General features: G+C 42.1%; 1 protein-coding gene across 4 annotated transcripts in view; it reads right to left on the bottom strand.

Moving 5' to 3' along the window:
* Positions 1 to 339: 339 nt before the first annotated feature.
* LOC112216303 (probable phospholipid-transporting ATPase IIA) overlaps positions 340 to 26,837 on the bottom strand; it is a 43,595-nt gene continuing 17,097 nt past the window's right edge. For 2 of the 4 annotated variants that reach the window (XM_024376192.2, XM_024376193.2), the window contains 21 exons: positions 26,740 to 26,820; positions 26,500 to 26,575; positions 26,019 to 26,095; positions 25,546 to 25,706; positions 25,161 to 25,303; positions 24,337 to 24,449; positions 23,271 to 23,480; positions 20,210 to 20,371; positions 19,464 to 19,556; positions 19,187 to 19,270; positions 17,918 to 18,088; positions 17,553 to 17,651; positions 16,172 to 16,261; positions 12,189 to 12,333; positions 11,716 to 11,780; positions 11,005 to 11,160; positions 7,716 to 7,780; positions 7,234 to 7,342; positions 6,919 to 6,976; positions 5,608 to 5,811; positions 340 to 2,592 (listed from right to left, as the gene is read on the bottom strand). In XM_024376192.2, the coding sequence (XP_024231960.1) occupies positions 2,456 to 2,592; positions 5,608 to 5,811; positions 6,919 to 6,976; positions 7,234 to 7,342; positions 7,716 to 7,780; positions 11,005 to 11,160; positions 11,716 to 11,780; positions 12,189 to 12,333; positions 16,172 to 16,261; positions 17,553 to 17,651; positions 17,918 to 18,088; positions 19,187 to 19,270; positions 19,464 to 19,556; positions 20,210 to 20,371; positions 23,271 to 23,480; positions 24,337 to 24,449; positions 25,161 to 25,303; positions 25,546 to 25,706; positions 26,019 to 26,095; positions 26,500 to 26,575; positions 26,740 to 26,820 (2,499 nt within the window). In that variant the 3' untranslated portion in view covers positions 340 to 2,455. Of the gene's footprint in view, positions 2,593 to 5,607; positions 5,812 to 6,918; positions 6,977 to 7,233; positions 7,343 to 7,715; positions 7,781 to 9,088; positions 9,132 to 11,004; positions 11,161 to 11,715; positions 11,781 to 12,188; positions 12,334 to 16,171; positions 16,262 to 17,552; positions 17,652 to 17,917; positions 18,089 to 19,186; positions 19,271 to 19,463; positions 19,557 to 20,209; positions 20,372 to 23,270; positions 23,481 to 24,336; positions 24,450 to 25,160; positions 25,304 to 25,545; positions 25,707 to 26,018; positions 26,096 to 26,499; positions 26,576 to 26,739; positions 26,821 to 26,837 lie in introns of those variants that run through there. The other 2 variants (XR_006079108.1, XR_006079109.1) reach the window with 2 other exon arrangements.

Here is a 26,837-nt window from a genome sequence, read left to right as displayed (position 1 = left end):
TATAGTTACCTATCATGATAAAATCCCTATCTGACATGGTCAAAGTGACAGGGCATAGACTGACCCTTCCACAGTGAAGGCTACAGGATCTGCTCATCGGAAAGTGTGGCTGACTGTAGAGGAGAGCAGCCTGTGTTGAGTGTCAGGGACTCCCTCCTCTGGTGAAAATGAGACCCACTGATTTACATAAGGAAGATTTCCACTACAGTACAGCTTCAGTCTTACAGTTTACCTTGAGGGGAATTTTTTTTTTTTTTTTAAACTCACACAAAGCTAAACATATTTTTTAAATACTTTTAATTTCAGAGTAATGACAATGAAGGTTCAGTGACTAGAAAGGAAAAAAACATTAAGATTTATTTGATCACCACTGATATCCACAATTCAATACTATCCTCCTTGTTGTTCTGCTGATAAGAGTGCAATTATACCAACACAAAATGATCAAGGTTAATAAATAAAATAGGTTATTTACAATTATGCAGTGTCATTCTACCACAATTGATGGTTTGAAACCTCCAAAGTTCACATTATAAAAGAAAGTAGTTGTCAGTGCTAACAAAATTCTGTGCAAAAAAGGCATGTCAAAATGTTTCAATGTTTGAAACGTCAACTAAAATAAGGAGATGTACAGTAGATTACACAATACAAAATGCCTGTAATTCCAACACACTGGGCACACACTGGTTCCATCAACGTTGTTTTCATGTCATTTCAATGAAATGTACATCTGTGTCCAGTGGGAACTGTACAATAAATCAGTGAATTAGTAGTTATGCCACACTGCATGCATTGTTGGACTCAAATAATTCACACATTTTAACAGTAACCCCATCATGGTATTAGGCTACATCTTTATAATGCATCAAATTAGCTAAAATAATATAAATGGAGATAATACAACACAACGTCATTAGTACCAGTCTCTGAATTTACTGAATGGTAGGAATTGGGAGGAACAGTATGGGAGGAATTTAGTATTTTTTTATTCAAATGTGTACTAATACATATTGAACGTCAACACATTCTCCTGGGCCATCCACTCTGAGCAGGTGAAGTGTTATTCTATATTCCAGACATGTCTGTGTCTGTGGGGAGAAGCAGTGGGAATTGTGGGGGTAGGCGAGGGGTCAACCAGTCGGTGGTCAGAGTATTTTCAGCTATGGCTTGAATTGGCTTCATGTCACAACTAAAGTGAATCATGCAATGATACAGTGTGGCCAGAACTGGCGTCAGGAGTGGGCAGTGGCCACATGACAGGGTAGCCTACGGACCCTGGCCTAGAGGACACAGCTAATCCGGGGGCCAACGTGGAATATACGTCTTGGCTACAAATAACATCTTGTTAGTGGCTGAATATTGACCATGCTCTTCAGTTTAGACAAACTGTTTTACCATTCGCCGCCCTGAAGTACGAAATGACAGACATACACACTTTGACATCTGAGCCTGTGGGTTACCATGCTATATTGAACCACCAAGCCACCTCCACTTGGTAGGGTTATAATCTTTAAGTGACGCACAAACACATACACAAACAGAACTGATCAGTTCACGCATCCATCTTTAAACCTCAGAACTGTTTTTAACATCAAATTCCATAAAGTCCTTGAGAAATGCTACTTCAATAACAATGTTATCCATTAACAGATTGTGCCGTAAAGTTTTTTGTATCTGTAATGTAACTATTACAGTATACTGTATGTCAAAATTTTAGGGGGGGAATATAAAATAATTACATTTCCCACTATATTTCCAATGTAACTACAACAATTAGTTTTAAGAAATATGTGCAATTAAAACATAATTACCAATTCAATGCATTTCAGACTGACAAGCATGTATTATTTTTTTATGCAAGTATGTTAGTCAAATCCAAGCAGGCGTTCCTTGTTACAGTTCTATAGGCCTGATGTTTAGATATCAACAATATAGGAAATATAGAAATCCTGTTTGGTGAGTCAGTCCATGATTAAGAGGCACACATAGCCCTCTGTTAATACATTATGGAACCTATTTCCTGATGGTATTCACACATTTCTAGACATGTTACCATGGCAAAACACAGAATTCCGGTTCCAGCTTCAGTCTACGTGGTATGGAATTCCCAACCAGCGATAGTCAATCCAACCACCAATCCAATCAGTCTGGAAACATACCAAATATGTACATCTAAACAAGGGGAGTATTGTAGACTTGCACAACATTCTCTCTTCTCAAAACAAACTTTTTTTCTTCCTACACCTTCCTACACACGTCTTCCAATTACACAATAACCTTTAAGAATAAATTAAAGGGGAAGGGAACCCTTTAGGTCCAAATAAAGATATGCTCCATTAGATGAGAGAGGTAGGGAGGAGTGAAAGCAGAGACCTCTCTCCCAGTGCACAGAAGCAGGGATGGAGGTACTGTATGGTGGCGGCGGCAGAGGGGACAGCTGCCTCCCCATCCCTCTCTAAGTGGTGAGCTTGGAGTAGTTGGGAGGTGAGAAGCGTCTGCGCAGGTACTTGAGGATGTAGAGGGGCAGACAGCTCACCAGGGTAATAACCGTCACCTTCCACAGGAACGACATCGTGGCAATGAAATATACATCTAGAAACAGTACAGGAAACAGAGGGCAGAATGGTGGGTCATTCAAACAGAGATGTTTATACAGTGCCCTCCGTAATTATTGGGACAGTGATATTTTGTTTTTTGTTTTGGCTCTGTACTCCAGCACTTTGGGATTTAAATGATACAATGGACTATGGAGGATAAAGTGCAGACTGTCAGCGCTAATTTGAGGGTATTTTCATTCATATCAGGTGAACTGTCCCCCCATTTTAGGGGACCAAAAGTATTTTGATAAATTAACTTCTATGTGTATTAAAGTAGTCAAAAGTTGAGTATTTGGTCCCAAATTCCAAGCATGCAATGATAACACCAAGCTTGTGACTTCAAACTTGTTGGATGCATTTGCTTTTTTTAAATTATTATTTTTTTATTTTTTTTAAACTTTAAGTGAATACTTTTGGTCCCCTAAAAAATGGGGGGACTATGTACAAAAAGTGCTGTTATGAATGAAAATACCCTCAAATTAAAGAGGTCTGCACTTTAACCTCATCATCATTGTATAATTTCATATCTAAAGTGCTGGAGTACAGAGCCAAAATAAGAAGAAAATGCTTCACTGTCCCAATAATTACAGAGGGCACTGTATATGAGAAATTGAGTAAGTATAAATGAATGTAATCAGACTAGTATGACTACTGTTCATGTTTCAGTTGCCACTACTCAGTTCATTTAGTGACTTAAAAGGTTATGTTAGATGCAGGCAATTTTATCTCAATATCAAATAATTTCTGGGTAACAATATGAAACGTCCTATCCCTGTCAACTTCGTTAATTTTCAGCAAACTTAACATGTGTAAATATTTGTATGAACATAACAAGGTTCAATAACTGAGACATAAACTGAACAAGTTCCACAGACATGTGACTAACAGAAATAGAATAATGTGTCCCTGAACAAAGGGGGGTCAAAATCAAAAGTAACAGTCAGTATCTGGTGTCTGGGGGGGAATGGCCCTAGCCCTCACCCTCCGATCCAACAGGTCCCAGACGTGCTCAATGGGATTGAGATCCGGGCTCTTTGCTGGCCATGGCAGAACTCCGACATTCCTGTCTTGCAGGAAATCATGCATAGAACGAGCAGTATGCATAGAACGAGCAGTATGCACAGAACGAGCAGTATGGCTGGTGGAATTGTTATGCTGGAGGGTCATGTCAGGATGAGCCTGCAGGAAGGGTCACACATGAGGGAGGAGGAGGTCTTCCCTGTAACACACAGCGTTGAGATTGTCTGCAATGACAACAAGCTCAGTCCGATGTTGCTGTGACACACCGCCCCAGACCATGACGGACCCTCCACCTCCAAATCGATCTCGCTCCAGAGTACAGGCCTCTGTGTAACGCTCATTCCTTTGACGATAAACGCGAATCCGACCATCACCCCTGGTGAGACAAAACCACGACTCGTCAGTGAAGATCACTTTTTGCCAGTCCTGTCTGGTCCAGCGACGGTGGGTTTGTGCCCATTGTTGCCGGTGCTGGTGAGGACCTGTTTTACAACAGGCCTACAAGCCCTCAGTCCAGCCTCTCTCAGCCTATTGTGGACAGTCTGAGCACTGATGGAGGGATTGTGCGTTCCTGGTGTAACTCGGGCAGTTGTTGTTGCCATCCTGGTTCATTGAACAAGCATGGGAAACAGTGTTTAAAACCTTTACAATGAAGATCTGTGAAGTTATTTGGATTTTTACTAATTATCTTTGAAAGACAGGGTCCTGAAAAGGGGATGTTTCTTTTTTTTGCTGAGTTTAGTACATTACTGTGATTGTTTTCTATTAAAACAGTAAAAAATAAACAAACATAGCTTCTTAGCAAAGAGCAATTTCTCAGTGGCGAGTGGAAAACTGAAAACTAGCTGTTACTTGCAGAGAGGTTTGGACCTCTTTGTCTTATAGATCTATTAACTAATTTACTGCCTGGTGATATCACCAGGCAGGCCAAAACTCCATTCCACTAAAACAGGCTGAAATTTCTGTCAGTCAACTAAAAAGGGCATTACCATCATTTAACAGTATTATTCCAACCTCATAGTATGGAAATACACAACACACAGGAAAAGTCACGTTTTTGACTGCAGTGGGCCTTTGAAAAGCAGGAGATTAGGGAGACCTAGCATGTTGCCAATACAGTAGATGAGTGAAATGGATTACCATGTAATTGACTCGGATTCAAGCTGTTCCATTCAGGGACATTATGTACCCTTTGTGTTACTTGTGTCGTTAAACGTTGAAATTACCTCTCTTTTAAGAAAGAGAAGAATGAGAAAGGGCACTTTTGACCACGTTCAGGTCATAACGCTGTGGTCTGAAAATGTACCTCCACACCCCACAAAGGCCTAAAATAACAGTTGGAAAAAACAACTAGTGACTGAAGTAACTGATCAGAATCTATGCAACTAGTCCATTTGTCACATTTCTCGCTTTACTTGGGCTTTGTAAGTGACAAATGTCTGCCGCGTACCACTGTTTAGATTTCATAAACTACATAACACAGCCGACACAAAATTTCATAACTAACATCAGCAGCAGTGTGTGGGGTTCTAGATGTGGTACAATCGTTTCTAAACTACAGCAGGCTGTTTAGTTATAAACACAAAGACCTTGGCCAGCATGTGTGTGGTAGAGGGAGCAGGAAACTAACACGAGGCTTTGGAATTTCCACTTCAACACTCTAGCATGCCGGTGGCTGGCTGCACTCCTCTGGTACTATTTGTCACTTTATTCACCTTTAGCAGGACTTCCTACAGTCAGTAACCTCCAGGTCTCAGACAGCCCAAGGGCACAGTATGAATGGAGACGAGCCTGTCATCACTGAATGCTGACGTACAACTCCAAGGGCAGTGAAAGACCATTACTATCAATCTATCACTGTGTACAGGTTAATACAATTGTGGATACACTATTATTTGTCTCATCTGTATGAAAATTCCTGGCATCGGAATTCCTTGGCCAGAAACATGTCATCAAATGTGTGTGGGTGTTAAGTATGTGTTTTACCCACCTATGAACTCGTGGAGGAAGACAAGCGAGGCGATGTAGCAGGCCAGACTGAGTAGCTCGGCTACGATCATGAGCCAGTGCCATGTCTGGATGGTGAGCGCCACCATCAGCAGCTCCGTGAGGATCAAAGAGGTGAAGGAGATGGCCACGATGTGGACAAACTCTGACTCAAACAGCAGCAATGCCCCATACATGATGATACTGCCTGAGGAGCACAGAGAACAGGTTAGCACAATGTCAAAAGCACTGCTACTGCTTGTATGGATGTGCATGTGCTTTTATTTTCAATCAACAGACATATCTATGGTGCCGTTTAAATGCATGACTGGCAAACTTTAATGCTCAACCTGAACCTTGGCTCTAACTGTTCTGTTCTACACCAGTTATTCCAACGCTACAATCAGAGGAATGGACTACAGAAATACAATGAAGAGAGTGTGAAGTCAGTACAGTACAGCCACATCTATATCTTTTGCATAAAAATAAATAAATAAGGGAATCGATGTCAGGATTTGTAGCTGTGACGGGAAAAGGAAGTGTAACACTTCTCCATGTTATTGTGACCTTAAAACGGAATGTAAAAATACACTTCCTGTGATTGAAAATGTAATTAATACCAACAGATCTGACATGGGACATACAGTATCACAGTTATGTATAAAATACAGCAACATTGTACACATCACATTGTTGGGATAAACCAGATGTACATTTTCTGTTGGACATTGGACAATAAAATGATATTATTCATATAAAAGCATACAAAACATTTCTTCCATGGACAACTGTTATGGAATCGATACCAAACAACTCACCAATGTCCTTACACACAGAAACCAAAGCCCACTCAATAGCAAATAAGGGTAAAAAGGATCATGGCAAAGGAAATGTCAGAATATTCTGCCACACTCTGTTTTGAGAGGGAGAGGTACAGCCACATCTATATCTGTGTGGTGGGAGGCAGGGATTGAGTGCTGAGCTGTAGACTAAAGGTTTAGGGTGTAGCATTGGATGATTCTGGCAACGCCTTTGCAATACAAATAGTCCTTGTTGGAAAACCACCTTAGGTTATTTAACATTTACAAACCACAGACATCAATAAACTCCACTACTAGCAATTAAGAAGAAAGTGTGTGGGCTGGTGGGGAGCATCATGGATCGTACACCACAGGGCAGGGCAGTTGCTAAAGTATTATCTGTGTAAAAGAGGCCTAAAGGAATTTTTTTTTAAACAAATTCCTAAGAATCTATAGGAATGCCTATTCTACTCAAGCGTTTATTTCCATTACACACTGCATCAATGTCTTCTTACCTTGGTAGATACTTATTAGGACCCATATCAGAAAGGTCTTAAAGGACAGAGGTCGACCCTGAGAGAGGAATAGAAAAATAACACATTTCATTTAATACAATAGAATTATTTATAAATACACTGAGGATAACAGTGACATTAAATGAAAGCTGAATAGAGTTCAAAATAAATGTCTGTGTATACTGTAGATATACTACTCTGAAGGTTATGGAGTTTTATGCAGTACATCATTTTGAAATAATGCATATTATACTGCCATATTATACTGCCATATTCGATAGCCAATAAAGTAATATAATGAAGACAGTGTATTACCTTTAGGAGATCCTTATATAACTCAGGATAGAGCATAGCTACTTCTGACTTCACATCTTTATCCAACACGAGGGAGAACACAGGGAACATGGTGTAGATGGTGGAGTAGCTAGAATAAAGAACATAAATCATTGATCAATTTCCATTCAATAGTTTATGTAAGAAATGAAACACAAAAATTATGTTTTATTTGAGAAGTTATCCAGGTAAATGTAATAAAATACAGTTATTACATTTTTCAATTCAGGCATCTAATTTCCTGACATTTCGCTAAATAGATTTGAGCTCCATTCTAAGGCTGAAAAGAGGGTCTTTTGATGAGGTTGATGACTAAGCAGGGTTAAAGTAAATTCATTTTTTTTCTACATTCAACCCAATGCAACAATAAGTCAACACAATCTCAATGTCATAGCAATCCGACTAACAGTTGAAATGCCATCCTGATAAGCCACAGCTATTGAGAAAAGATCAGCTCAGCTAACCCAATAATGAGAAATCCTTGGTAGAGGGGGACAGACGCAAAGTAGAAGACAGAGGAGAAGACAGCCTGGGGGAAGAAGAGATCATGAATGAGTCATCATCATAGCAAAATGGTATGTGAAAGAGTTCATCTGTGTATATCAGAGGGTTAGAGTTAATATCAGAATAAATGGTGGATTGGCCGCTATGGGTAAAAATCCAGCACTTGAGAGGAAATTAGAAATACAGTGCATTCGGGAAAGTGTTCAGCCCCTTTGACTTTTTCAATTTTTTTTTTGTTACAGCCTTATTCTAAAATGTCTTAAATAGTTTCCCCCCCTCATAAATCTACACACAATACCCCATAATGACAAAGCAAAAACAGGTTCAGAAAATTTAGCAAATTTGTATTAAAAAAAACCTGAAATATGACATTATTCAGACCCTTTACTCAGTACTTTGTTGAAGCACCTTTGGCAGCGATTACAGCCTTGAGTCTTCTGGGGTATGACGCTACAAGCTTGGCACACCTCTATTTGGGGAGTTTCTCCCATTCTCCCATTCTTTGGGTCGTTTTCCTGTTGGAAGGTGCACCTTCGCCCGAGTCTGAGGTCCTGAGTGCTCTGGAGCAGGTTTTCATCAAGGATGTCTCTGTACTTTTCTCCGTTCATCTTTCCCTCAATCCTGACTAGTCTTCCAGCCCCTGCCGCTGAAAAACATTCCCACATCATGATGCTGCCACCACCACCATGCTTCACCATCACAGGATGGTGCCTGGTTTCCTCCAAATGTGACGCTTGGCATTCAGGCCAAAGAGTTCAATCTTGGTTTTATCAGACCAAAGAATCTTGTTTCTCATGGTCTGAGCTGCCTTTTGGCAAACTCCAAGCGGGGTGTCATGTGCCACTGTGTTCTTGGGGACCTTCAATACTGCAGAAATGTTTTGGTACCCTTCCCCAGATCTGTCCCTCGACACAATCCTGTCTTGAAGCTCTACGGACAATTCCTTTGAACTCATGGCTTGGTTCTTGCTCTGACATGCACCGTCAACAGTGGGACCTTATAGAGACAGGTGTGTGCCTTTCCAAATCATGTCCAATCAATTGAATTTACCACAGGTGGACTCCAAATCAAGTTGTAGAAACATCTCAAGGATGACCAATGGAAACAGGATGCACCTGAGCTCAATTTCGAGTCTCACAGCAAAGGGTCTGAATACTTATGTAAATAAGGTATTTGTTGTTTATTTTTAATACATTTGCAAAAATGTCTACAAACCAGCTTTCCCTTTGTCTTTATGGGGTACTGTGTGTAGATTGATGAGGGGAAAAAATTATTTAAGACATTTTAGAATATGGCTGTAACGTAACAAAATGTGGAAAAAGACAAGACGTACTGTTGTCCGGTAGTTTCACCAAATCAGGGGAGGGGTAGTAGGGCTGGGGGGTGAGGGGAGGACAACAAAAAAAAGGTTTTAAAAAATTGTAAGGGGGATTACAAATGCAATCAATTAAATTAATAGAACCACAAATCTATCTGCAACATTGAAGCTGATCACCCCCCCCAAAAAATGAGATATATTTGCATTATTGAGTGTTTCATTTCATATTGAGAACTGTAATACACTACTACAAATCATAATTGATGTAATTTTCAAAACTGAATATTTACTACTTTCATTTAAAAATTGGTTAGTAATCTGAGTAGCTCCATGAATTGATTATAAAAGTGAAATAATAAAGCTATTATCATCATTCTGGCAAGGCACTACTTCTGCTAAGTAGTTTAGAGCACTTGCTCTATACCAAAGAGTTAACACATTACAGTCTGAGCCATGGGGCTTTAATTTGGCCTTACTGCTATTAACCCACACATACGCATTGAATAACAGATTCACTACACAGAGCAACATAGTTCCCCCCCCAAAAAAAAAAATCTAAAGGAAGTTTGTTCTGAAGTTTCTGTCCTACAGTACCAGTCACAAGTTTGGACACACCTACTCATTCAAGTTTTTTTTTTAAATTCCAACTATTTTCTACATTGTAGAATAATAGTGAAGACATCAACTTTTAACAAGGCACACCTGTTAATTGAAATTCATTCCAGGTGATTACCTCATGAAGCTGGTTGAGAGAATGCCAAGAGTGTGCAAAGCTGTCATGAAGGCAAAGAGTGGTTACTATGAAGAATTTAAAATATAAAATATTTTGATTAACACTTCTTTGGTAACTACATGATTCCATGTGTGTTATTTCATAGTTTTGATGTCTTCACTATTATTCTACAATGTGGAAAATAGTTTAAAAAATCATGAAAAACCCTGGAATGAGTAGATGTGTCCAAACATTTGACTGGCACTGTATATCTGAGAGATATAAGAAAGATCAGGACTTTAAAAAATATATATATTTTTTTTTTTACATGTATTGTACCCCTTATTTTTGGCATTAAACAGTCCCCATTTATACTTCCATTCATTTTTTAAACTAGTACCAAGGGTGAGTCTTTCAGATGAGTCTTATGAGGCCTGTGGGCGTCCTAGAGCAAAACAACTGACATACGTGTTTGTGAGTATCTCACCTTTCCACAGAGGGGTCATATTAGTGTGTAGCTACAGACAGAAGTTGGCAGATCGGCTGTACCAGCTTCAGACAATTCCTAAGATGCTTGTGGGGGGCATAGAGCAAAATGGAGAACAGCATTGTGTCTTTCCATAGAGGGGTTATAATAGTTTCTAGCCAAGGACACTACAGATGATTTTGTGAGAAGACAGATTTGGGGGGTTTCTCATGGTCTGACAAACATCGCTCTAGCTCTGTCACCTTTCACAGCAGATGCGGAAGTGCGACAAAGAAAACTTAAACTGACAGATTTTTATAGGGATTTTTTGATTATGCTAATTAGATCCCCGCAGGGGAGAGGACATCGACTCTATGGGGTTAACAGCTGTGGTTGTGGGCTGTGTTAATCCGAGACGCATTGGAGGCCTCCCAAACTAGTCAATGGCCTGGTCTGGGAGACTAGAGGGCTGAAGACCTGGCCTTGTGCTTGGGCTGTGTACCCACTAGGGCTGAGGGGGGGGGCTGAAGGCTGGGGCCCCCCCTCTGACTCATCCCCCACCCTGCTCCACCTGGCCCAAGGTACTCTCACTACCCACTGGCTCTGGGGCTGGTGCTGCATGGTGACTAGGCTTCCAGGGAAGCTGCTGGCTCTCCCTGTCCTGACACTCCCCACCCTGTTCCACCATTTGGTACCCTGGTCCTGACTCACTCCCCACCCCGTTCCACCATTTGGTACCCTGGTCCTGCCTACCTGCATGGTGCTGATGCACAGGCTCCGGTGGATGACAAACTGGGAGAGGCCGGCGGATCTCTTGTAGCTGTTCCGCCCATGGACCATGAGGAGTCTGCCCAAGTGCTTGAACTGAGTCACAGAGAAGTCCGCAGCCAGCGATGCCTGTTTCCCTTCCTGTCAACCAACAACATTGTGGTGGAATTTTTAAGACATTCTGAGATACATTTAGAAAAGGTTAGCAAAGGTCTTTGGTAACCAGAATAACACTTTTTACGAGTTTATATAAAGAAAGTTTAGAGGAAAAGTTGAAACTACTGCCACTTTGAGTAAACAAGTTCCCTATTTCTGCCACAGTTAAATCAATATTTACCAACTATTGAGTTGATGTGGAGCTCTGGTCCATAGTTATTGAAGGAGCAAGGTGTCCATAAAGTAAGAACTCTACATGGTTGACCTGTCAGCACTACAGTTCAAGCAGTCCCAATCAGAACAGAATACAATACCACATTGTCAGAAGACAACATCACATTCATTTCCTTTACACCCATGACAGGTTTTCACAGTCAAAAATGATTAATCTGTGCATGATATGACATAGTGACAAATGTATGTTAAAAGGTGCTCTGGCCAGAGGGGGGCCAGCTCTCAGGAAACACACGACACAGACAGCAGTGACAGTGTGTGTGTGAAAGCAAAGCAACAGGGTGACAGGGATAGAGATGTTCTTACTTTGCCCTCCACTCCCACGCCACAGTCGGCTTCCTGGATCATGCTGACATCGTTTCCTCCGTCTCCTAAGAGAAAACAAACAGACATCAGTGGAAGTGTCAGGAGGAACACGTCTGTTAATGTGACTCACAGCAGAGAGGGTTTAGTGTGTGTGTATGTGCGTGTATGTTCGTGTGTCTGTCTGTGTCTGCCTGCCTGCCTGTCTGTGTGTGTGACTCCCTCGATCAGACCTCAAACCTTACCATAAGAAAATACTATGAGGCAAACTGTTTATCAAGTTTATATCATGAAAACAATACCATCCAATATCTTAAAATGTACAGGTCAGTAACCCTGCAGTTAACTATAATTGGAGAGTTTTAGTGAGCCGAATTGAGAGTAGGCTATTTGTTAACTCTGTAACTCCGTATACTGTAATGTCCCAATAGAGAAAGGCTAGAGAAAGGCTTGGGGCTGACACTGGGCAGACTCACCTACAGCACAGGTGAGTTTGCCAGTGCGTTCCTGCAGCAGGCGGACTATCTGGGCCTTCTGGGTCGGAGCACAGCGACAACACACCACGGCAGGACACTGACATGCCAGCTCCATAAACTCATACTCATAGAACTTCAGACACACCTGCAGGAGAAGCAGACGAGGGTTGAACAACCACCGGGGCCAACGACCAACTGTGGAGATGTCTGGATCTTTATCATTGATATAGACTCCTTCCTCAACGTCTGTTACATTTATCTAGGCAGTTGTCAATTGAGACTCAAAACAAAGCAGCAGTGTGAATGGATAAGACTCAAAACTGGCTGACGTTTCTCAACACTGGCTGACGTTGTGAACTTCCGGCGCCGACAGAGATGGCCGCCTCGCTTCGCGTTCCTAGGAAACTATGCAGTTTTTTGTTTTTTTACGTGTTATTTCTTACATTAGTACCCCAGGTCATCTTAGGTTTCATTACATACAGTCGAGAAGAACTACTGAATATAAGATCAGCGTCAACTCACCATCAGTACGACCAAGAATATGTTTTTCACGACGCGGATCCTGTGTTCTGCCTTACAAACAGGACAACAGAGTGGATTTCATGCAGTGACCCAAAAAACCGACTCCGAAAAAGAGGGAAACGAGGCGGTCTTCTGGTCAGACTCCGGAGACGGGCACACCGTGCACCACTCCCTAGCATTCTTCTTGCCAATGTCCAGTCTCTTGACAACAAGGTTGATGAAATCCGAGCAAGGGTAGCATTCCAGAGGGACATCAGAGACTGTAACGTTCTATGCTTCACGGAAACATGGCTCACTGGAGAGACGCTATCCGAGGTGGTGCAGCCAACGGGTTTCTCCACGCATCGCGGCGTCAGAAACAAACATCTTTCTGGTAAGAAGAGGGGCGGGGGCGTATGCCTTATGACTAACGTGACATGGTGTGATGAAAGAAACATACAGGAACTCAAATCCTTCTGTTCACCTGATTTAGCATTCCTCACAATCAAATGTAGACCGCATTATCTACCAAGAGAATTCTCTTCGATTATAATCACAGCCGTATATATCCCCCCCCAAGCAGACACATTGATGGCTCTGAACGAACTTTATTTAACTCTCTGCAAACTGGAAACGATTTATCCGGAGGCTGCATTCATTGTAGCTGGGGATTTTAACAAGGCTAATCTGAAAACAAGACTCCCTAAATTTTATCAGCATATCGATTGCGCAACCAGGGGTGGAAAGACCTTGGATCATTGTTACTCTAACTTCCGCGACGCATATAAGGCCCTGCCCCGCCCCCCTTTCGGAAAAGCTGACCACGTCTCCATTTTGTTGATCCCTGCCTACAGACAGAAACTAAAACAAGAAGCTCCCACGCTGAGGTCTGTTCAACGCTGGTCTGACCAAGCTGACTCCACACTCCAAGACTGCTTCCATCACGTGGACTGGGAGATGTTTCGTATTGCGTCAGACAACAACATTGACGAATACGCTGATTCGGTGTGCGAGTTCATTAGAACGTGCGTTGAAGATGTCGTTCCCATAGCAACGATTAAAACATTCCCTAACCAGAAACCGTGGATTGATGGCAGCATTCGTGTGAAACTGAAAGCGCGAACCACTGCTTTTAATCAGGGCAAGGTGTCTGGTGACATGACTGAATACAAACAGTGCAGCTATTCCCTCCGCAAGGCTATTAAACAAGCTAAGCGTCAGTACAGAGACAAAGTAGAATCTCAATTCAACGGCTCAGACACAAGAGGCATGTGGCAGGGTCTACAGTCAATCACGGACTACAGGAAGAAATCCAGCCCAGTCACGGACCAGGATGTCTTGCTCCCAGGCAGACTAAATAACTTTTTGCCCGCTTTGAGGACAATACAGTGCCACTGACACGGCCTGCAATGAAAACATGCGGACTCTCCTTCACTGCAGCCGAGGTGAGTAAGACATTTAAACGTGTTAACCCTCGCAAGGCTGCAGGCCCAGACGGCATCCCCAGCCGCGCCCTCAGAGCATGCGCAGACCAGCTAGCCGGTGTGTTTACGGACATATTCAATCAATCCCTATACCAGTCTGCTGTTCCCACATGCTTCAAGAGGGCCACCATTGTTCCTGTTCCCAAGAAAGCTAAGGTAACTGAGCTAAACGACTACCGCCCCGTAGCACTCACATCCGTCATCTTGAAGTGCTTTGAGAGACTAGTCAAGGACCATATCACCTCCACCCTACCTGACACCCTAGACCCACTCCAATTTGCTTACCGCCCAAATAGGTCCACAGACGATGCAATCTCAACCACACTGCACACTGCCCTAACCCATCTGGACAAGAGGAATACCTATGTGAGAATGCTGTTCATCGACTACAGCTCGGCATTCAACACCATAGTACCCTCCAAGCTCGTCATCAAGCTCGAGATCCTGGGTCTCGACCCCGCCCTGTGCAACTGGGTACTGGACTTCCTGACGGGCCGCCCCCAGGTGGTGAGGGTAGGCAACAACATCTCCTCCCCGCTGATCCTCAACACTGGGGCCCCACAAGGGTGCGTTCTGAGCCCTCTCCTGTACTCCCTGTTCACCCACGACTGCGTGGCCACGCACGCCTCCAACTCAATCATCAAGTTTGCGGACGACACAACAGTGGTAGCGTTGATTACCAACAACGACGAGACGGCCTACAGGGAGGAGGTGAGGGCCCTCGGAGTGTGGTGTCAGGAAAATAACCTCACACTCAACGTCAACAAAACTAAGGAGATGATTGTGGACTTCAGGAAACAGCAGAGGGAACACCCCCCTATCCACATCGATGGAACAGTAGTGGAGAGGGTAGCAAGTTTTAAGTTCCTCGGCATACACATCACAGACAAACTGAATTGGTCCACTCACACAGACAGCATCGTGAAGAAGGCGCAGCAGCGCCTCTTCAACCTCAGGAGGCTGAAGAAATTTGGCTTGTCACCAAAGGCACTCACAAACTTCTACAGATGCACAATCGAGAGCATCCTGGCGGGCTGTATCACCGCCTGGTACGGCAACTGCTCCGCCCTCAACCGTAAGGCTCTCCAGAGGGTAGTGAGGTCTGCACAACGCATCACCTGGGGCAAACTACCTGCCCTCCAGGACACCTACACCACCCAATGTTACAGGAAGGCCATAAAGATCATCAAGGACATCAACCACCCGAGCCACTGCCTGTTCACCCCGCTATCATCCAGAAGGCGAGGTCAGTACAGGTGCATCAAAGCTGGGACCGAGAGACTGAAAAACAGCTTCTATCTCAAGGCCATCAGACTGTTAAACAGCCACCACTAACATTGAGTGGCTGCTGCCAACACACTGACACTGACACTGACTCAACTCCAGCCACTTTAATAATGGGAATTGATGGGAAATGATGTAAATATATCACTAGCCACTTTAAACAATGCTACCTTATATAATGTTTACATACCCTACATTATTCATCTCATATGCATACGTATATACTGTAATCTATATCATCGACTGCATCCTTATGTAATACATGTATCACTAGCCACTTTAACTATGCCACTTTGTTTACATACTCATCTCATATGTATATACTGTACTCGATATCAGCTACTGTATCTTTCCTATGCTGCTCTGTACCATCACTCATTCATATATCCTTATGTACATATTCTTTATCCCCTTACACTGTGTATAAGACAGTAGTTTTGGAATTGTTAGTTAGATTACTTGTTGGTTATTACTGCATTGTCGGAACTAGAAGCACAAGCATTTCGCTACACTCGCATTAACATCTGCTAACCATGTGTATGTGACAAATAAAATTTGATTTGATTTGATTTGATTCAGTGAGACTTTAACCAATGTTAGACTGACTATTACCAATACCACAGATACCACCAAAGGCCTTTTCAGTAACAGTGCTTTGGTTTGGTTTACACAGATAAGGTAAAGTATTCAGAGTGAGGACGATGCTTAGCTTACCTCCAGTGAGTCCCCTGATATGACCAGAGCACAGTCGTGTTTCCTCCTGAAAGCGTTGAGCTCCAGATGGGCCTCTCCTCGTGTCGTCACCTAGGACCACAGACAGTACATGGCTTACCATCATGTCAGAGACACACAGATAGCTATCTAACCCACAGCAGCAGGAGTAGCTGCTCTCCTGACTGCAACTGTCAACCACACTCTAGATTAGCATCAGGGTGAACTGATCAACTGACAAATGTTGAACATATGTAAGGTGTGAAACCATAAGGACGACCAGGACATGAACCCACTAATACATGGCTGATTTTGTGGATTTATATAGACTACTATTTCTAATGAAATATGGAGGTTGATTGTGTGGACATTTACAATAGGGCAAATTGTCTAACCTAAGGTCCATATTAAGAAGAAAACATCCCATAGTTTCTGCAACTGTGTCAAACTTATATGTGGACTCGGAATTCCAAAAATGTGGAACTGGAAATGACAACAAGACATAAATATGTCAACCAATGTTATGCACTGGTATGGCTATAATCCTCTCAAATTGCGTGTTCATACGTCAAGTCATCAACCCAGTGCCATTTGTGTCGAACCAGGAAGCCAATAGCAGATGCCTTGGCTATTGGACCACTCAACAGTCACAGCCCCTGCCTGCCCTCCTCTGCTGGGAGAAGCTAAGGGATTGTTTTCATGCTGTGCCAGCCATTGTTATACTCTTCCAGTAACAATTGTTGTACGCAAGTCCTAAACTTCCTATGGCAGGCAAGCTTTTTTGCAACTGGAAGGCCAAAAGGGAAGTCAACAGACTATCAAAGCAACTGTGCTGTTTGAGAGCTAAGCCTGCAAAACAAATTAGAAAGTTAGATTCTCTGTCTGTGTTCCCTCAGGAAGTGGTTCAGCTGGTACTCACAGGCCTGTTTCCAGACCTGGGGTCAAATAGCATTTAAAATTATTCAAATATATGTACTATAAGTGTTTGTTTTAGACTGCCTGTAGTGCTAGTCAAGCACAGCTTAAGTATTTGAATCAATATCAAATAGTATTTGAACCCAGGTCTGGAAGGCTCTGGTCTGGTTGACACTGGCTTGAATGCTTATTCTTGTGAGAGGTGATTTATTGTTGGGCCAGCCAAATAGCCAGCGGATCCAGTCTGGGCTACATGGCTGGGGGACTACATAAGCACAGCTATGGGCCTTCACCACACAGAGGATGGATGTCCGCAAGAGGTCAGTGCAGACGACAGGAAACTGTGGATGATCCGATGAACTAGGAATGACCCCTTATGCTAAAGCTATTTATTCCAATTCACAATAAACATTATATTCAAAGTGCAGTGGTTGAACAGAAAAATGCCCTCTACTGCTTCTCCACTCACCGAATTAAAGATGTGGATTTCCTGGTTGCGGGTCACCAGATGAGCATTCTTAGCCGTGCACGTGGCTGTTTCCAGCTTATCTCCAGTTAACATCCACACCTACACAGGTAAAACAGTTTTATAATGACATTTCTGTGTGATTAATACGTTTTACATTTCTTATCCACATTCAAACAATGACACAACACATAACAACAGTTTCAGAGGGCATAAAGCCCAGGGATAAATAAAGTGTATTGAAAAAAGTATGAAAATGTATGCACTCTGGATAAAGTGTCTGCTAAATGACTAAAACGTCAATGTAAAATGTATTGAAGTGAATTGTTGCTAAGGCCGTCTACCCCACTGCCCCGGTGACCCCTGACCTTGATGCCTGCATTACGTAGGATCTCCAGGGTGGGCCGTACGTCAGCCTGCAGTTGGTCCTCCACCCCTGTCAAACACAGCAGCTCCATCTCCATCTCCAGGCTCTCGATCACCGTGGCAACCTTCAGAGACCGGTCGTGCACACTCAGCTTGGCCTGGACATATCGGGCCTGTGGAGAAAGTAACGAGAGAAATGTGGTGAATATATTTGGATTGTGAGACATTATCCGAATATAGCATATTGGAGTTTAGCTAGTTTGATGTATTAACTGTCAAACATACAAAATCGTCAAATGTAACATGTTTTGGATGAGAAGGATTTGGAAGGAGCAAGTAAATGTCCAGCAGTCTCCAGCTCAGAGGAGATAAAGCAAAAAGCTATCTGAGTGACTCACTCAGGAACACAAGATCTGTGCGTGAGTCACCACCGCCCACCAGCCAGCTCTCACAATTATACACTCAGGCAATGGGCCTGGTGGGGCTGCAGGGGAGACACTGCCCATCTGCCCGCCCTCCCACCCTGTATTGAGAATGGGAGTGTGTGTGTGTGTGTGTGTGTGTGTGTGTGTGTGTGAGAGAGAGAGAGAGAGAGAGAGGGATATCCGAGTATCAAACAACACACTTGACTTAAGAATCTTAAGAACAATGGCGAGTATCTGTGGAAACTATTTTGTTTTTGTTGTTGTTGGTTTGTTGTTGTTGGCAGGTAGGTAGGCTACCTAGCATATATAAAAGACATGAAAGGACATGACAACTCCAAGACAACACCTGGAAAGAGTATATTTTGTGTAGGACGATAAACAAATGAGTGCTATATTGTCATCCAACACAAATGTACATTTCTTTAATCTCATAAGGAGTAGCACTAATAATAATAATACACTGGTAAAGTAAAAACAACACATACAGAGGGAGGTGCAGCAACTAGTAAATTCATGTCATTGTAAGAATATTACCACACCTAGTTTCACATGTCAAACCCAGACGTTGATCAAAAGGAATTTCCCTTCTATTTATGACACTATGTGGATGTGCTCAAACTAAGATGCATACCCTAAACCTCACTAATGACTTTGCCAAATGACTATGACACACTGAAATGTCAAGGTCGCTAACGGTGGGCTTGGTTACTCAGGACAGTCAATTCATTCTCCAACATCCTCCTCCTTCTGTTGGCTTGGGTTACCGCACAGTCCCATACTCTATGGAACAACGTGACGACAGTTACATTGAAGCTCGACCAAAGATAGAGAGGGCATGCTACCAACCTCAAAGTCTTGGTACTGTTCCTCTGTTAGAGACTTTTTGGAAACGACTAAGACCCTCAGGCCTTCCCTGGCCATATTTCCACACTGGAAGAAAGAGCAAAAGTAACACCAAAACATTCATATCAGAACGTTCAAACATACACAAGGACTGAACCTTCCAAGAAAGGGAAAATTGACAGCAACACCCTAAAGATGACCACAACACGCTATAATCAATTCATTGTGGTCGTTTATTAAAACTATAATTACGTGTTTTAATAGAGGAAACCAAAAATACCTCTTCTTCCAGCCAATCATTATACTGGACGATGCCTGCCATCACTACATCTGCACCCTTCATGTAGAAGGTTATTTCTCCTGTAGACTCATCCTGTAAAACAGACCATTCACTGCCATTACCTTAATTCAATGCTTGACAAACAAAATTGAAGAAAAACATTCACATCAATGAATAAGTTGGAATGCATGTGTAGAGATGCACATAAAGGATTAGTTTATTATTGTTGGTTGGTTGGTTGCTTAGAAAGGGAAACTTATTTTGGTGTTAATGTTCACAAGGGGTCCACATGTTTGAAAATATTTTCTTGAGGAAGCCAAGTTTAATCCCAGCCTTCCTAAAGTAGAGTTATAGCAGGTCTATCCAAGCCAACAACAAGTTAGTCATGCAGACAGCACAGAGACTTTTTCATCGGAGTTCATAGCAGGGTAAAGTCTGTCTTAGATCAGCCTATGTCTTGATAGATAAATGGATCAATGCTCAGGATCAAAAGCCATAAAATGTATCTTAAAAAAGAGCAGTTGGTCCCAAACAGTTGGCCCTACTGATATCAGCTATACAATGGATCTTTCAAAGGAGTAGTTACATCAAAACACAGACAGTTGGCCGGCAATCAAGCAAAATATAAATGATCTTCCACAATACATTAGATCAGCTGAGGAAAGCATACACCTCTGGCAACTGTAAAGGGATGACTCAAATTAGAATTTTCAAATCAAATTCATATCCTAGTAAGCAGCACTCACTCGAACTATGATTCCCATTCGCTTGCTAACATAGGTGAAAGGGAATATCTGTAGGATGGTGAAGTTCAGGATCTGTCCACTAGGAGTCCTCAGCTGCATGGAGTTCTGGTCCCGTCCGACCAGGGTCAGACCCACACTCTCTGTCCATTGCACCAGCGAAACCTAGCAACAGTTTGGTGAATGGGTGGTTATAAAAATACATACATTTGATAAAGGTAAAAGGAGAAAGGACTGTTTTAGCATGAAAGGGGTTAATCTTGGTTAACCCAGAACTGAAGTATTGCGTAATTGGTCAGATAGTCAATGAAGTTCTGGGTCCATAGTGTTAAGAGAAGAGATAGACTGAGCGGATCCGGAATGAAGAGCTTCAACCTCTCTCTTTGCAATTTACACTCAAGTCTTTGGGCCAAATGTCCCCTCTCCTTCCAAAATTCAAAAGATGCTAACACCTGCAAAATCATGAATAATCAGTGACGAAAAACCCAAGCACTGGAACTAATGCTGCTGATCTCACACATCCCGTTTTATCATGACAGATCTACAGTACCATTTATGTTTACGTAGTCTTTTCACGAGAGATTAACATGATGTACCTTTTCACAGGACAAATGAAAGAACAGGAAATATAAATCTGAGTAGCACATGAAAGAGCACAGCTCTACTTCAGCTCAAATCAATAATAAAAGCATTTTCTGCACTCAAGAGTATTGATTGACAAACTAGGAAGACAATTTTAAAAGACAATGCCACATGTTGTTTCTGGTCTCTTTCGAAGGTCACATGAGGATAATGCCAAACAGACGACATTTGAATTGATTGAAAGAATCACTTCTGGGGTGAGGGGGGGGGGTCAGAAGTTATTTTTCCCAATAACTTCCAGACCACCAGCACAAGATCAAAAACACAATTCATCCCCCATGCCTACACTGACCAGTCTCTAATTTCAATCTCAGATGGACAGGAATAGGCATCAATTGGACCCTAAATACACCCAAAGTCCGGTCCCAAACCAAGCCTCTTCCAGCTAACAAACAATACTTATTTTATGCTAATATTTGGCCTGAGGCTATGCTTGGCTAATGGTAGTCTTGAGCTGAACTCCATAATGATCAACAAAGCTCTGACTACCTTGTGTGTTGGTCATACAAGTTGGGGAGAATGAGGTGTTTGACTTAGTCATGGTAACATTAGTAAGGCTACATTCACTATGGAGATGAGCAGTGAATCGGCCTCCAACCCAACAGCACCACCTAGTCATGGGAATGTCTAGGATTTAATTGAGCTGGATCTGCTACTGGCAAATATCTGGAGTCAAAACCACAGCTTGGCAGAAGCTAAAATTCTTATTGGCCCTGCTTGGAAGTATAACCCTCAGGAAATACTTTATACTCTGCCTTTGTTTTATAAGAACACACTTCTCTTGAGTCGATATCGCAATCAATATATTAGACATAATACATATGATATACTAAATAAGCAGATGTAAAACCACAAGTTTTGGAATAATATCTCCACACAACAACCAGGACTATTCATTTTGATTTCATTAAAAAACGGGTTATATCTGCCAAACATGTACAGGTAACTGCCAAATAAATAAAACACTTGAGTAAATGAGGGATACAAAGTATATTCAAAACAGGTGCTGCCACACAGGTGTGGAATTAACATCCCATCATGCTTAGAGTGATGTATAAAAATACTGGGCAGGCCCAGTTGCCCATTACTTTGTCTACCATGGCTAGAAGAAGAAATCTCAGTGACTTTGAAAGAGGGGTGATTGTTGGGGCACGTTTGGCAGGAGCGTCAGTGACGGAGACTGCTCAACTTGCTGATGATTCACGATATGCCATAGCCGTCTCAGTCTCCAGATCTCAACCCAATTGAACACTTATGGGTGATTCTGGAGCGGCACCTGAGACAGTGTTTTCCACCACTATTAACAAAACACCAAACTATGGAATTTCTTGTTGAAGAATGGTGTTTCATACCTCCAATAGTGTTCCAGACACTTGTAGAATCTATGCCAAAGTGCATTGAAGCTGTTCTGGTAGCTCTAACAAGACACTCAGTTGGTATTTCCTTTATTTTGGCAATTACCTGTATCACATCCAACAAAGCAAGTTAGATAAATGGCTTACGATTATAAACCATGCATGCAACTGCCACTGACATTGTGACCACTACCACCGGCAGCCAACAGTCAACACCATATCTATATATAGACTTCCTGAGAAGCCATAGGAAAGCAAACTGAATTTGAGCCAAGATCATATCAAGCGGATACAATATACCTATTTTAACAATTGCAAAAACATTCAATCAAGAAAGGGAATAGCAACACATTGACTTATATTGTAACCTGTGAAAAATCTTGGAACAGGACAGGAGCTTCAAGACTCATACGTATTTGCGAGAGAAAAAAAAATATGCTTGTATTGCATGAAGTTGAGCATACAATAAGCCACAGCTCACCATAAAAACAAAAGCTGTGGGCCATATCAAAGTATCTAATACTAAGGTAGGAGATTCAAAGAGGGAATAGGTTAGCTGAAATCCAATAGACTGGGGAGCACATTAAGGAAATGTGTATTTACACTACAGCAAATGGATCAAGGTGAATTCCTCCTCAGCCTTCTTCCTGGACTTCAAATGATTCATAGCGATCAGTGACATAGCTAGGTACACGTGTCATTTGTCTCCTCAAGGTTTCCTTCAAAGGCAGCAGGCAGCAGGTTGTCCACAGCAACAACCACCAAGGGTTCAAACTTCCAAATCACTTGAAGTGACCCTCTCCATCATTTAACTCTATTATTCTACTGTCGCAATACCTAGTAACAATTCCCTTTAACCTTCCTGAGGGTGTTGAGTAGACAACTCACATTTTTCCCAGGCAATTTTTGTATATGTTGGTCTACTGTATCTTTAACAAAAAACAATATTATAACCTCGCAGAGCAAATGTCAACTGTTAATTAATTATTTGTATAAAACACTAACAACCCCTGGTTGCTATATTTTTGGACAGTTATGTCTAGTAGTTAGGGTGAGCCGTTGTGTACCTCGTCTGGGCTGGCAGCCTGGTAAACCCTACAGGTGTCCTCATAATGCTGCTCTGCCTCGGCCTGGTCCGCCACGCCGTTGGCCTCATACGCGGGCGTCACACAGTGCACCAGGGCGATGGCCTTCACCGCCTCATGCACACGGCTGCTGATGGTCTTACGAACCTTAGTGGCCGCCGGAACTCTGGATGCTGGGAGGTCATGAGAGGGCTGTGGGGTGGAAGATGCAGAAAAGAAAAGTTAGCCGACTGAGTTGGAGCATCTGTCTACCTGCAAGGTTTTCAATAATTAGCAGAGCGTTTTTTTAATAATAAACTTTTTTTCTCAGCCATGGATTGACAAACAGTCATCACATAAATACATTATTTGTGGGGAATATATACTGTAATGTATATATACACAGTACATGTACCTGTGAGCTGCCTTATTCAGTAACTATGGCAATAAAGTATATGAAATATATGCGTTTTGTAGTGCTAAAACATAACACTTCTCTGAACTTACTCAGTTCTAAAATGACTACTAACCAAGTAGTTACCCTATTCATTCATACCAACCACAGAAAGTAAACACAACCAGGTGTGTAACAAAATAAGAAATATGAACAATTAGCTTTAGCATCTTGCTGCTGCTATTTTTAGGCTGGGGGTTGTGTTTCCACAGGGGTTAATGGTGGAGTCATTAAACTAGGGCAGGTCAGTGCTAGTGGGCTCTGGGGCTAGTGGCTAATCCGGTTTCCTTCTCCACTAACCTCTGGTGTCAAAGGGACAAAGAATGTCATTAGGGGTCAGGAAGCATTCAGCCAAACAATAATCACTTAGCTGATATGCTGTCCAAAAGATATGCCCTAAAGACAAGGGTTGTTATTGGTTTTCACACAGAATTCTTTTGAGTTTTCAAGCATTGACTGTCTCACCAATTAGTAATTCATTGCCCACAGCCCATATGGACAGATGCAGAGCCACAGGTCTACATAGAGAGTTTGGCAATTGTTGTTTCTGTCAATGACGCTCTATGTGCGCCACAACTATCTCAATATGGCTCAGTGGTGATGGTTATTGTTTACCTGTGTGTAGGCACTGAACACGTGGCTCTGCACCTCGTCCATGGAGTCCATTCCATAGGCCACCGTTCCAAGATGGAGGCGACGGAACACCATCTCATTCTGGGTAAGAGTCCCTGCATCAAACACACAACCACAATTTATACTATTTGTAGCATTTCTACTGATCAAGGGGTTATTTGCACTGGTGTCAGAAGTGTTGGAAGCGAGATGGTAGTGTTGGTGTTAAAATTATTATAATAATTTAAACATAGTGATTTTTAAACAGTCTATATTACAGTCACACTATGATCTACAAGTCAAGTATCTTTCCATGCTGTCAGTGTCCTGACTGTCTTCACACTTTAAAAGCCCCCCCTCTGTAGCTAGTATTTCAGGATGACCTGAGAAGCCCCTACAGCACCTACATTAGACTGACCTTTGACCCCATTGCCCTGATAATGGACAGGCTTGCCCTAGCACTCATAATGAACATAACCTTAGCAAATCTTCAACACTATCAACTCTCATATGCCAGACTGACATGTTGGGGCAATGTCCTCTTCTGACTACTAAAACAAGATACAGGCATTTGGCATTGTCTTATATTGTAGCACTAGCCACTACACGTCCTGTGCACTACAACATTTAGCAGTTTTCTGCAAACCTTATACTTTACTGTCATGTTTTATTACCATAGTTACATATTATGTGAATTGACTAAGCTGACAGTTTATGGAGGCACTCTTACCTCTTAAGCTCAATACAGAGTCCACAGCCACACAGCCGTGATAGTCCGGCAGTCAATAATTACATATTTATGTCTATAAACCACAAAAGTAGCAGACCTGTTTTGTCAGTGAGCAGGTAGGAGATGCGTCCCAGTTGTTCAGGTATAGTGCTGGCCCTGACCACCGTACCAGGGATCTTGGAGTCTCTTCTGATCATCCAGCTGAACACCATCTTACCCATGTCCAGGTTCACACGCAAGCTGGATACACAAAGTTCACATTTTATTAATTTAATAAAATGTGGATATTAATGGGTTTAGGTTGTCCATCAAACATGCGCATAAGGATATGTAGAAACAATTAAGCAAGGGAAGATTTTATGTAAATGTAGGCCTCAACTGAAAATACCAACTTTTGGTCTTAAACCTGCTGTTAAATGTTGTTAAATATGCATTTATTAATTGGTCATTTAAATTAAATAGAAAGTGTGTTAAACTCCTACCTGATGGGGACAATGTTGGAGAAAAGCAGCAGGAAGCGGAAGATCTGCAGATACCAATGGCCGGCAAAGTGTTGGAGGGCCACCATGACCAGAGACACCACCACCAAAGCCCCAAACAGGATCTTGGTTAAACAGTTCACTTCCAGGTCAAATAGGCCAACCTATAAGAGATGATAAATGAGAATGACATCAGGCAGTACACGTAAAAACACTCTAAACACAATATTATGGAACAACTGTTGAAATGATATGATTATTTCAGTATTGGTAGCGGTTTACTTTACAGTACATAAATTGACCAGGGTATTTTCTTTTTTTAAGACCTTAAAAAAAGGTAACAACACAGTAGTAAACTATGAATTACCATGGACACAGTACCGTAAAATATAGTTCTACCAGAATTCTACCTCTATTTGCATGAGTTCATGTACTAAAGGAAAGCATCATGTGCAGGATGTTTGTCATTAATATACCTTGTGCCTTGGATCTGAGGTGTTCATCACACTCCGGAGTTCCTTGCCTGTGTAAATAACTACTCCTACCACAGTGCCTACAGAGACAGAACATTCAAGTAATGGACTGAAACTTTTAAACTGACAAGTTTCGAATCATAAACCATACCATATAATAAAGCATGTAGAAGACTTCCCTTGATGTGAATGCATGTTTTGAAATGTATAATGACAGTAGTACATGAGAGTTTGCCAATTTGTCTTTTATGGTTAACTACCCCGAACTAGTTTTAAATGACCAAATGTCTGATTGCGCCGGTGTGTGTGTGTGTAGGAGGACAAATCATCAGCACATCAAGCGTGGAGGAAGTAATGCCTCATCACTGCTCTAGCAATAGATGGAGGGAGAGAGAGATGGAGGAAGGGCTGGTACTGCTTCCTTCCATGTTTTAGCTGCTTCAGTGGAGAGAAAGAGCACACCACTGGGGGAGTTGGTATTTACCAGAGGCGATGACAGTGCTGGCCCAAAGGGTATTCTCAATACTGAGACTCTCATTGACTGGAGGGTCTCCATCCTCCTAAAGCACAGCACAGAGGACACAAAACACAGACAGAGGATAGAACATTACTCCATGAAAACAGAAAGTCCTTCATCAAAGTTCACTATATATGGTGGCAATTATCTTTATGCATGTCTTAAACAAGAAAAGTAAAATATCATTGTTCAGGCCCTAACACTCACCCTGGTGAAAGTGCCAATAAAGTTGTGGATGTCAATGTTTGGTTCCTCTGCATACACATAGGATCTGATCTGGAGAAGATCCTGGAGGAGCAATCACA

The sequence above is a fragment of the Oncorhynchus tshawytscha genome, linkage group LG16 (genome assembly GCF_018296145.1).
Source record: "Oncorhynchus tshawytscha isolate Ot180627B linkage group LG16, Otsh_v2.0, whole genome shotgun sequence".
Lineage (NCBI taxonomy): Eukaryota > Metazoa > Chordata > Actinopteri > Salmoniformes > Salmonidae > Oncorhynchus > Oncorhynchus tshawytscha.
Note: the sequence above shows the minus strand (reverse complement) of the source record. Positions and strands in the feature narration are given on the sequence as shown.